Below are 12,347 nucleotides of genomic sequence, written 5' to 3'. Positions count from 1 at the left end.
ATTAATATCTTTCTCGAACTATGCAAGATCTGATTCATGGGCCAAACATGATACGTAGGCAAACCTGGGGGTTCGATCCAAAAAAATTTTCTTCTTCTATCTTCTCTCTTTGAAAAAAAAATCAAATTTTTATTAAAAAAATAAAATAATAATCATAATCATAATAATAAAAAATAAATAAGTAAATAAATAAATAATAATAATAAAATAATATAAAACTAAGGAAGAGAAGAATGCCTAGGTAAGCCTGGATGAAACATAAGGTCCTCCATATTAGAAGTATGTATGTTGATGCAATGTGCATAATTTCTTAACACTAATCGGTTTGTTACTTCATTCAGAGAGAGAGAGAGAGATAGAGAGAGAAATAATGAGAGACACACTAGCTTAAAGGTAGTTGGTTTGTGGTTAAACTGACATCAAATCCTTACAACACAAGATCAAAAGGGAAACAGAAAATGGCCCCCAAAGACGGAAATGAATCGGACAATGATGAGATCCAAAACCAGATGACTTCACAAGAAACAGGGACAACAGAAGAGATAAGGGCATTAAAACAACAAATGGCAGAGATGTATGAGGCTTGGATGAGTGTACAACCTCCACCGTATTCAATCCGGGACTATTTTAATACAAATATGTCTCCCCCTATCCAGGTGTCGACAAGTGATCCGATATATCCCCCTGGATTCGGCCCCTATGCTAACACATCCAATGTCGCTGGAACTTCTATGGTGCGCCCTTGGAATACACCTATGATAAGTAATCCACTCTTTGTGTCAACTGCCCCGACTAACAGCATCGCGCAGCCAACGATGGTGCCCAAATGCAACAACGATCCCCTGCACAAAGTTCGGCTTGATCACAGTTACACTCTAGAAGAGGCCATTAAAATTCCAAGCTCTCATCCCCACATTCATCAATGTAGTTCCCCTGTCGAAATTGAGAAGATGGTCAAGAATGAGGAACATGAAGAAATGACTAAGAAAATGAAGAGTTTGGAACAGAGTATAAGAGATATGCAAGGACTAGGAGGCCACAAAGGCATCTCGTTCAGTGACTTGTGTATGTTTCCTCACGTCCATTTGCCTGCTGGTTTTAGAACTCCAAAATTTGAAAAATACGATGGTCACGGAGACCCCATAGCTCATCTAAAGATATATTGCAACCAATTGAAGGGTGCAGAGGGAAAAGAAGAGTTACTTATGGCCTATTTTGGGAAAAGCTTAATAGGGATTGCATCTGAATGGTTCATAAATCAGAATATCACCAACTGACACACATAGGATGATTTGACTCATTGTTTTGTACAACAATTCCAATATAATATTGACATTGTGCCAGATCGTTCCTCGTTAGCCAACACGAGGAAAAAGACCACGGAAAATTTTCGTGAATATGCTATCAGATGGAGGGAACAAGCTGCTAGGGTTAAACCACCGATGAAGGAGTCAGAGATGATTGACGTTTTTCTCCAGGCACAAGAACCTGATTACTTTAACTATCTACTTTCTGACGTCGGAAAGACATTCGCTGAAGTTATTAAGGTAGGGGAAATGGTGGAAAATGGCATCAAGTCTGGAAAGATTGTAAGTCAAACTGCCTTAAAAGCCACAACACAAGTGCTTCAAAGTGGTTCTGGAAATATTGGAGGGAAGAAGAGAAGGGAGGATGTGGACACTATTGTATCAGCGCCTAGGATTCATGTCCAAGATAATTCCCCCCAACACTATTTTCCTTCCCAAGCTCCACAATATTCTGTCCCATACACTCCATATCATGTTTTTAATGCACAACCAATTGCACCCCCTTCTTATCCACAATGGCGTGCACCAACTCCATAAAATCATCCACCCCCCACAAGTTCATCAAAATACTGCTAGAATTTCTTTCCGTCCTAGACCACAATACAAAAAGGGAAATGGCGTTAAAGATGAGTTCACTCCTATTGAGGAGTCGTATGCTAGCTTGTTCCAAAAATTTAGGATGTTGAATGTTTTGAGTCCTATTGAGAGAAAGATGTCGAATCCTCCCCCGAGAAATTCGGATTATTCTCAACATTGCGCATATTGTTCTAATGCCCCAGGGCACAACATAGAGAGATGTTGGTATTTGAAAAGGGCCATTCAGGATTTGATTGATTCTAATCGAATTATAGTTGAAAGTCTGAGTGGACCCAAAATCAATCAAAATCCATTGCCGAGGCATACTGAAACAAACATGCTAGAAATGATGAAGGGCCATGAAGAGTTTGCATCTCTGTATAAGCCAATCCTTAAGGTTGGAACTGAAATTGAGAAGTCGACAAATGTTGTTGATTTAACAAAAATGATGCCTTTAGGGGCGGAAAGTAGGTTAGAAAAGTTGAGTCCATCAAACACACCCATCTTAACTGTGAAAGGATCCCTTCAAGATGTTTGGGCAAGTCCGAGTAAGGCAAAATCGTTTGTCCCAAAAGGGCCAAACAAGCCTATCTTGATCGTGCAAGGGGCCCATATTCCTCCTGTGATTATCAGGACAGTATCCCAGCTCTTAATGACTAACCCCAAAGCTGTTCCTTGGAATTATGAGCCTACTATCGTGACATACAAGGGAAAAGAAATTGATGAAGAAATAGATAAAGTAGGAGGAATAACCCGTTCAGGAAGATGTTATATCCCGATGGAATTAAGGAAAACTAAAAATAACCAAATACAAATAAAAAGTCCTGTCACTCTGAAGGAGAGGCAGAGGAATTGCTAAGGATGATGAAACTATCAGACTACTCCGTGGTGGAACAATTAAGAAAAACTCCAGCCCAAATCTCTTTGTTGTCTTTGCTAATACATTCTGATGAACATCGTAAGGCTGTAATGAAAATTTTGAATGAAGCACATGTTCCTAGTAAAGTTACAGTGAGTCAATTAGAGAAGATTGCTGGGAGAATATTTGAGGTAAACCGCATCACCTTTTCAGATGATGAACTACCCAAAGAAGGTACAGGACATAACCAAGGCCTACATATCACTGTAAAGTGTGAGCTTTCATATGTCACTCGAGTTCTAATTGATGGAGGATCTGGAGCAAATATTTGTCCTTTATCAACTCTACAGAAATTGAATGTTAGTGCTGAAAGGGTCCGACCCAACAATGTATGTGTTAGAGTTTTTGATGGGTCAAAAAGAGATGTCATTGGTGAGATAGAGCTCGTACTAACCATAGGGCCTGTGGATTTCGCTGTGAATTTTCAAGTGTTGGATATGAACGCGTCCTACAATCTATTGTTGTGGAGGCCATGGGTGCATAGGGATGGAGCAGTCCCCTCAATGTTGCATCAAATGATTAAGTTTGAATACGACCGACAAGAAGTGATTGATCATGGTGAGGGGGATTTGTCAATCTACAAAGACTCTTCCTCCCATTTTATCAAGGCGAATAATGAGAATGAGGCACTGGTTTATCAAGCTTTTGAGGTAGTGGTTATTGAGCATGTCCCCGAGGGGAATGTCATTTCAAAACCAAAGATGACCATCGCGTCTGTAATGGTGGTGAATGAATTGCTGAAACATGGGTTTGAGCCGGGTAAAGGCTAAGGAATCTGCTTGCAAGGGCGAGCTTATCCAATGAGTCTATGAAAGAGCATCGGTACTTTTGGCTTAGGCTACCAACCTAGAGTCGAGGACAAAATGAAGGCAAAGAAGAAGAAGAGAGATGTATGGTCACTTACCAAGCCTATACAACCAATCTACAAATCTTTCATCAAAGCCCGCGCAAAATAATCTTATCAATCATCTTTTCCAGAGCCAGTGATGAAAGTAAGCGAAGAAATGATCAACTATTTTCAAGATTTATTTGTCGAGGTTGATATGGTGGAACTCGGAGAAGGCACTAGCGACAGATATGTGCAATTCATTGGTCCTGATGTCAAGCTAAACAATTGGGAGGCCACCCCTCTCCCCGTTAAAGATGAGTCTTGGTAGTCTGTCTTGTTTTACTTTTGTCGTCCAATTCATTCAAGGATTGTAATTCAGATTTTATCTTTTCGTTTTATTTCGAACTATCTATTTCCTTTTTCAATAGGATGTAATTACATCTTTATTTCAGTCTAATATATTTTTTCGTTTTCTTTTATACAGTTCTTTCTATGCCGATTCTAGTGATATGTCATGCATGCAGAATTTTTTGCCAGATATTAATATCCAATGTAATCTTCGACCTAATATTGAAAGAATAAGTGAAGAAATCGAATATGATGAAGACAGAGTATTTGAAGAAGTAAGGAGGGATTTCATTCATTTTGAAAATAAGTCAAATCCAAACATGAGTGAAACTGAGACGATAAATTTGGGGGATCAGGAAATTATTAAGGAGACTAAGATAAGTGTACATGTTCGACATCAGAAGGACGATATAATCCAGGCCCTGTTTGATTACAAAGATGTTTTTGCATCATCTTATGATGACATGGCTTGATTAAGCACTGACATGGTTGTTTAGAAGTTGCCAATTAATCCTAATTTTCCTCTGATAAAGCAGAAGTTGAGAAAAATCAAAACCGACATGAGTGTAATAATTAAACAGGAGAAACAAAAATATTTGAGGCCAAAGTCATTCAAGTCGCTCAATATCCTTCTTGGTTAGCCAATATCGTACCCGTCCCTAAGAAAGACGGCAACGTTCGAATGTGTGTTGATTATCGTGATTTGAATAAGGAAAGTCCAAAAGATGATTTTCCTTTGCCTAACATCCATATTTTATTGGATAATTGTGCTAAACATGAGGTTGCATCTTTTGTTGATTGTTATGCGGGTTACCATCAGATAATTATGGATGATGAAGATGCAGAAAAAACATTTTTTATCACTCCATGGGGTATACATTGTTATCGTGTTATGCCTTTTGGATTAAAAAATGCAGGGGCAACTTATATGAGAGCAATGAAAACAATGTTTCACGATATGATGCATAGAGAAATCGAAGTTTATGTGGATGATGTTATCATTAAATCTAAAAAATAGTCAAATCATGTGAAAGACATAAGGAGATTCTTCGAAAGTCTCCGCAGGTATAATATCAAGCTTAATCCTGCAAAATGTGTATTTGGAGTACCATCGGGGAAGCTTTTGGGGTTTATAGTCAGTCGAAGAGGTATCGAGTTGAATCCTTCAAAAATAAAAGCAATTCAAGAATTGCCACCTCCAAAGAACAAAACTGAGGTTATGAGCCTTCTAGGAAGGTTAAACTACATCAGCAGATTCATTGCTCAACTCACAACAACTTGTGAGCCTATCTTTAAGTTGTTGAAAAAGAATGCCATAGTCGAGTGGATCGAAGAATGTCGAGAAGCTTTTGAAAGAATTAAGAATTACCTATCGAATCCCCCTGTGTTGGTTCCTCCCGAGCCAGGAAGACCGTTGATATTGTATATGTCAGTACTGGATAATTCTTTTGGTTGTGTATTGGGTCAGCATGATGACACTGGGAAGAAAAAGCAGGCCATTTATTACCTAGGCAAGAATTTCACCATTTACAAAGCGAAGTACACCCTTCTTGAAAGAACGTGTGTGCCCTAACTTGGGTAGCACAGAAGTTGAAACATTATCTTTCATCTTACACTACTTATCTCATCTCTCGTATGGATCCGTTGAAATATATTTTTCAAAAGCCCATGCCCACAGTCAGGCTTGCAAAATGGCAAATATTGCTCACAGAGTTTGACATTATCTATATAACGCGGACCGCAATGAAAGCTCAAGCATTGGCAGATCATTTGGCAGAGAACCCTATTGATGAAGAATATGAACCACTTAAAACCTATTTTCCAGATGAAGATATATCTTGTATCGATGAAGTTATTCACGATATAATCAAGGTTGGAAGTTATTCTTTGATGGTGCCTCTAACAGTAAAGGAGCTGGAATAGGAGCTGTTCTTATGTCTGAATCAGGGTAATATTACCCTATATCAGCCCAACTTAGATTCTATTGTACTAATAATATGTCTGAGTATGAAGCGTGCATTTTGGGTCTGAGGTTAGCTGTTGACATGGGCATCCAAGAATTGTTAGTTTTAGGAGACTCAGACTTACTAGTTCATCAAATTCAAGGAGAATAGGAAACTCGAGACCCAAATCTCATACCATATCAACATTGTTTACAAGGTCTTTGTCAAAAATTCGTGTCGATAAAGTTTAGACACATTCCCAGAGTGCACAATGAGATTGCAGATGCATTGGCCACTTTATCTTCGATGCTCCAACACCCTGATGACGCTCATATCGACCCTTTATACATACAAATTCGTGATCAACATGCTTATTGCAACATCATTGAGAAGGAATTTGATGGTAAGCCTTGGTTTCATGATATCAAAACATATCTACAGTCTGAAGAATGTCCGTCGGATGTAACTAGTAATCAAAAAAGGACTATTCGACAACTAGCAAGGGTTTTTTTCTTAAGAGGAGGCATACTGTACAAGAAGACACCCGTTTAGGTCTTCTAAGGTGTGTAAATGCTCAAGAGGTTTCCACAATCATGATTGAAGTACACTCAGGAGTTTGTGGACCTCATATGAATGGATATGTTCTAGCCAAGAAGATACTTCGAGCAGGATATTATTAGCTCACCATGGAGCGGGATTCCATAGGATTTGTTCGTAAATGTCATGAATGTCAAATACATGGTGATTTGATACATTCTCCCCCTTCTGAGTTGCATTCAATGTCTGCTCCATGACCTTTCGTGGCATGGGGAATGGATGTGATTGGACCGATAGAACCAAAATCATCGAATGATCACAGGTTCATCTTGGTAACCATTGATTATTTTACAATGTGGGTGGAAGCAGTAACTTTCAAGTCAGTGACCAAGAAGGTCATGGTGGATTTCATCCATTTCAACATTATCTGCCGGTTTGGTATTCCAAAGGTGATTATAACTGATAACGCTGCAAATCTCAACAACCACTTAATGCAAGAGGTATGCTACCGATTTAAGATTGAGCATCGAAATTCGACTCCGTATCGCCCAAAGGCAAACGGGGCTGTAGAAGCTGCTAACAAAAAACATAAAAAAGATACTTCGTAAGATGGTGCAAAGTTCTCGACAATGGCATGAAAAGTTGCCTTTTGTTTTGTTGGGTTATCACACTACAGTCCATACGTCAGTGGGCGCTACCCCATATTCACTGGTATACGGGACTGAGGCAGTTATACCTGCAGAGATTGAGATCCCATCTTTACGAATTGTTGTGGAGGCTGAAATTGATAATGATGAGTGGATCAAAACTCGGTTAGAGCAATTAAGTTTGATTGATGAGAAGCGTCTGACATCAGTATGTCATGGACAATTATATCAGAAAAGAATGGCACGGGCATACAACAAAAAGGTGCGTCCCAGACATTTTGAAGAGGGTGAATTAGTGTTGAGATGCATTTTGCCACATCATGCCGAAACCAAAGGCAAATTTTCTCCAAATTGGAGAGGACCATTCGTTGTTAAAAGGGTATTACCCAATGGTGCTCTTTACTTAGCAGATATAGAAGGCAAAGTGACAGAAACGATCGTCAATGCTGATGCTGTGAAAAGATATTACATATGATTTGAGTTTCAACATTAGAAACCTTATGTTTGGGCTCGACATTTCAAGGGTTGATTCAATGGAATCTCTTGGTTATGCTGTTTCCTTGACTTTTAAAAAAAAAACACAAATTGCCTGAACTACGTTTGACCTGATTCTTGTTTCGGCAAGATACGTAGGCAACCCTAATGTTGGGTTCGGTTTAATCAAATACAAATCCGAAAATTCATATTGTAGTAAACTGGGGCAAAAGTCGTTTGTTTATTCATTTGGTCTCTCATCTCAAAGCTCAAAATCAACCCCATCATCTAAAGTCAATCAAAAAAAAGTCTTTGGATCAACCCTTGATATGTCGAGAGTAAGTCGGTTAAGGGTAGGTAAAAATCCAGAATGGGCACCATAAAACAAATGTGAGTAGAAAGAAATAAAAATGAGAGAGTCTTATTGGTGAAAACCCTAAGTTGGCACCGTAAGGCGAAAAGGAGTTGAATATAAGAGAGTCTTATTGGTGAAAATTCTGACATGCACCGTAAGGCGGACGTGAGCTGGAGCAATTAACATGATAGAGTTTTAGTGACAAAGACCTTCGTGAATATCACAAAGTGTATAAGGGTTCCAACTTATTTATGGCTTCATTAAGTGTCGGGATTCCACATCAAGATTGAATGATCAATAGTGGTTGATAAATAGATTGGATAGCCAAGTCTGGAAATCAATTCAAATTGCATGGCATGATCAGTAGACTCGGCTCCCACACTGATAAGTTTTTCTTTCTACTTCTTACTAAAAAAAAGAGTCTTCATCGAAACTTTTCTTTTATTCTCATATAGTTCGTAATTTTCTTATACTTTTCGTCACTTTCTTTTGTATGTATTTGAGTCGAGTCCTTGTCAAAAAACTAGGAAGGAATTTCAAGACTCGCTACCAAGTCTCTAAATGGTACTAGGCGAAGCATCAAGCGACTGAGTTATAATCTGTCTTCAAGTGTTGAATTCAAAAATTCTCAGATTTTATGAAGGCTAAACAATGAGTGTTGTGAGATAAAGACATTGGATTTAGGTCGCAGAATAAGCAAATTTGGATGAAAGTACAATTAATCAATAAGAAGTATTGACCGTTGGAAACAACCAAAGCGTCACAAGTGTTGGAGCAGCCCTTGTCGAAAGATGGAACCACAAACCAACCACCACGTTTTCAAACTCACAATTTTTCTTTGTTGAAGCAGGGACACAAGTTGTTTCAAGAGTGAGGTTTCGAGCAACCTAGATGTTCAACCTAGTCTGTAGCGAGCGAAATGGAAACTCTACAATAAAGACTTGTGGAATATTATATGAAAGTTGGCTAATATATATCAAAATAGCAATTACCTGTATTCACAATGTTTCGTTGGTTTTATTAGTTTGTTGAAAATTTTATTAGCAGGACCCTCCTGGATAATGGGTTTAGCTGGATCCTCCTGGATAATGGGATTAGCAGGACCCTCCTGGATAATGGGATTAGCAGGACCCTCCTGGATAATGGGACTAGAAGGACCCTCCTAGATAATGGGAATAGCAGGACCCTCCTGGATAATGGGATTAGCAGGACCCTCCTAGATAATGGGATTAGCAGGACCCTCTTGGATAATGGGATTAGCAGGACCCTCCTAGATAATGGGATTAGCAGGACCCTCTTGGATAATGGGATTAGCAGGACCCTCCTAGATAATGGGATTAGCAGGACCCTCTTGGATAATGGGATTAGCAGGACCCTCCTAGATAATGGGATTAGCAGGACCCTCTTGGATAATGGGATTAGCAGGACCCTCCTAGATAATGGGATTAGCAGGACCCTCTTGGATAATGGGATTAGCAGGACCCTCCTAGATAATGGGATTAGCAGGACCCTCTTGGATAATGGGATTAGCAGGACCCTCCTAGATAATGGGATTAGCAGGACCCTCTTGGATAATGGGATTAGCAGGACCCTCCTAGATAATGGGATTAGCAGGACCCTCTTGGATAATGGGATTAGCAGGACCCTCCTAGATAATGGGATTAGCAGGACCCTCTTGGATAATGGGATTAGCAGGACCCTCCTAGATAATGGGATTAGCAGGACCCTCTTGGATAATGGGATTAGCAGGACCCTCCTAGATAATGGGATTAGCAGGACCCTCTTGGATAATGGGATTAGCAGGACCCTCCTAGATAATGGGATTAGCAGGACCCTCTTGGATAATGGGATTAGCAGGACCCTCCTAGATAATGGGATTAGCAGGACCCTCTTGGATAATGGGATTAGCAGGACCCTCCTAGATAATGGGATTAGCAGGACCCTCTTGGATAATGGGATTAGCAGGACCCTCCTAGATAATGGGATTAGCAGGACCCTCTTGGATAATGGGATTAGCAGGACCCTCCTAGATAATGGGATTAGCAGGACCCTCTTGGATAATGGGATTAGCAGGACCCTCCTAGATAATGGGATTAGCAGGACCCTCTTGGATAATGGGATTAGCAGGACCCTCCTAGATAATGGGATTAGCAGGACCCTCTTGGATAATGGGATTAGCAGGACCCTCCTAGATAATGGGATTAGCAGGACCCTCTTGGATAATGGGATTAGCAGGACCCTCCTAGATAATGGGATTAGCAGGACCCTCTTGGATAATGGGATTAGCAGGACCCTCCTAGATAATGGGATTAGCAGGACCCTCTTGGATAATGGGATTAGCAGGACCCTCCTAGATAATGGGATTAGCAGGACCCTCTTGGATAATGGGATTAGCAGGACCCTCCTAGATAATGGGATTAGCAGGACCCTCTTGGATAATGGGATTAGCAGGACCCTCCTAGATAATGGGATTAGCAGGACCCTCTTGGATAATGGGATTAGCAGGACCCTCCTAGATAATGGGATTAGCAGGACCCTCTTGGATAATGGGATTAGCAGGACCCTCCTAGATAATGGGATTAGCAGGACCCTCTTGGATAATGGGATTAGCAGGACCCTCCTAGATAATGGGATTAGCAGGACCCTCTTGGATAATGGGATTAGCAGGACCCTCCTAGATAATGGGATTAGCAGGACCCTCTTGGATAATGGGATTAGCAGGACCCTCCTAGATAATGGGATTAGCAGGACCCTCTTGGATAATGGGATTAGCAGGACCCTCCTAGATAATGGGATTAGCAGGACCCTCTTGGATAATGGGATTAGCAGGACCCTCCTAGATAATGGGATTAGCAGGACCCTCTTGGATAATGGGATTAGCAGGACCCTCCTAGATAATGGGATTAGCAGGACCCTCTTGGATAATGGGATTAGCAGGACCCTCCTAGATAATGGGATTAGCAGGACCCTCTTGGATAATGGGATTAGCAGGACCCTCCTAGATAATGGGATTAGCAGGACCCTCTTGGATAATGGGATTAGCAGGACCCTCCTAGATAATGGGATTAGCAGGACCCTCTTGGATAATGGGATTAGCAGGACCCTCCTGGATAATGGGACTAGAAGGACCCTCCTAGATAATGGGAATAGCAGGACCCTCCTGGATAATGGGATTAGCAGGACCCTCCTAGATAATGGGATTAGCAGGACCCTCTTGGATAATGGGATTAGCAGGACCCTCCTTGATAATGGGATTAGCAGGACCCTTTTAGATAACGGGACTAGCAGGACCCTTTTAGATAATGTGATTAGCAGGACCCTCCTGTATAATGGGACTAACAGGACCCTCCTGGATAATGGGATTAGCAGAACCCCCCTAGATAATGGGACTAGCAGGACCCTCATAGATAATGGGACTAGCAGGACCCTCCTGGATAATGGGACTAGCAGGACTCTCCTGGATAATGGGACTAGCAGGAACCTCCTGGATAATGGGATTAGCAGGACCCCCCTGGATAATGGGACTAGCAGGACCCTCTTGGATAATGGGACTAGCAGGACCCTCCTGGATAATGGGACTAGCAGGACCCTCCTGGATAATGGGATTAGCAGGACCCTCCTGGATAATGGGATTAGCAGGACCCTTTTAGATAACGGGACTAGCAGGACCCTTTTAGATAATGTGATTAGCAGGACCCTCCTGTATAATGGGACTAACAGGACTCTCCTAGATAATGGGATTAGCAGAACCCCCCTAGATAATGGGACTAGCAGGACCCTCCTGGATAATGGGACTAGCAGGACCCTCCTAAATAATGGGATTAGATTACTTTCTCATAGGATAAACATTTCCTAGTCTAGATTTTTAGTTATATTTTCTCCTAAAAGAAACACTTCCTAGTCGGAGTTTATGTTTTATATTTATATTTGCTAATAACTTACAAAATTTTCCCACTGAAAACTGGGGCAAAAATTTTATTTGTTTTTTTGTTTTGTTTGTGGTGGTTTTCAGGTTTCCTCAAGCGAGACATGAATTTGAAATTCAAGAACAAAGTTTCAATTTTTTTTTAGAATAATCAATTCCATGATGGTTAGAATTAGTTTCTTCAATGCATGTAGCAGCCTGACTTCCTCACATCTTTTACTAGTCAACTTTTGATCAAGAAAACACATAGCTATTCAAGAGCACTTTTCAAACTGTCATTTTGAAGAATTTCAAAAGTTCCGCCTAAGTGGCAAGTTCTGCCTCCATTCCATTTCTAGGTTAAGATATTCACCCAAAAATCAAGGTGATATCTTAAAGTAAAAATTCAAGTGAAGATTCAAGAAAAGCTGCATGGATAGAAGTTTGTACATTTGTTATTCTTTTCACTATTAGCTTTCATTTTTATATTTTTTTCAAGAGTAGGGAT

The 12,347-nt window shown here is 40.4% G+C and overlaps 2 protein-coding genes across 2 annotated transcripts; both read left to right on the top strand.

Moving 5' to 3' along the window:
• Positions 1-458: 458 nt before the first annotated feature.
• LOC107003756 lies at positions 459-1,844 on the top strand. The gene is made up of 2 exons (XM_015202044.1): positions 459-1,179; positions 1,345-1,844. Exons 1-2 carry the CDS (start codon positions 459-461, stop codon positions 1,842-1,844), a joined length of 1,221 nt encoding a protein of 406 aa, XP_015057530.1.
• A 5,224-nt stretch (positions 1,845-7,068) lies between these two features.
• LOC107003755 lies at positions 7,069-7,581 on the top strand. The gene has a single exon (XM_027912716.1). It carries the CDS (start codon positions 7,069-7,071, stop codon positions 7,579-7,581), a length of 513 nt encoding a protein of 170 aa, XP_027768517.1.
• The last annotated feature ends 4,766 nt before the right edge of the window (positions 7,582-12,347 follow it).

This window comes from Solanum pennellii, chromosome 11 (assembly GCF_001406875.1).
Source record: "Solanum pennellii chromosome 11, SPENNV200".
Lineage (NCBI taxonomy): Eukaryota > Viridiplantae > Streptophyta > Magnoliopsida > Solanales > Solanaceae > Solanum > Solanum pennellii.
This window is presented reverse-complemented; position numbering and strand designations above follow the sequence as displayed.

Coding starts and splice junctions, on each gene's coding strand:
- LOC107003756 (XM_015202044.1), top strand. CDS start 459: ATGGCCCCCAAAGACGGAAATGAATCGGACAATGATGAGATCCAAAAC. Junction 1,180..1,344: donor ATATTGCAACCAATTGAAGG/GTGCAGAGGGAA, acceptor ACATTGTGCCAG/ATCGTTCCTCGTTAGCCAAC.
- LOC107003755 (XM_027912716.1), top strand. CDS start 7,069: ATGGTGCAAAGTTCTCGACAATGGCATGAAAAGTTGCCTTTTGTTTTG.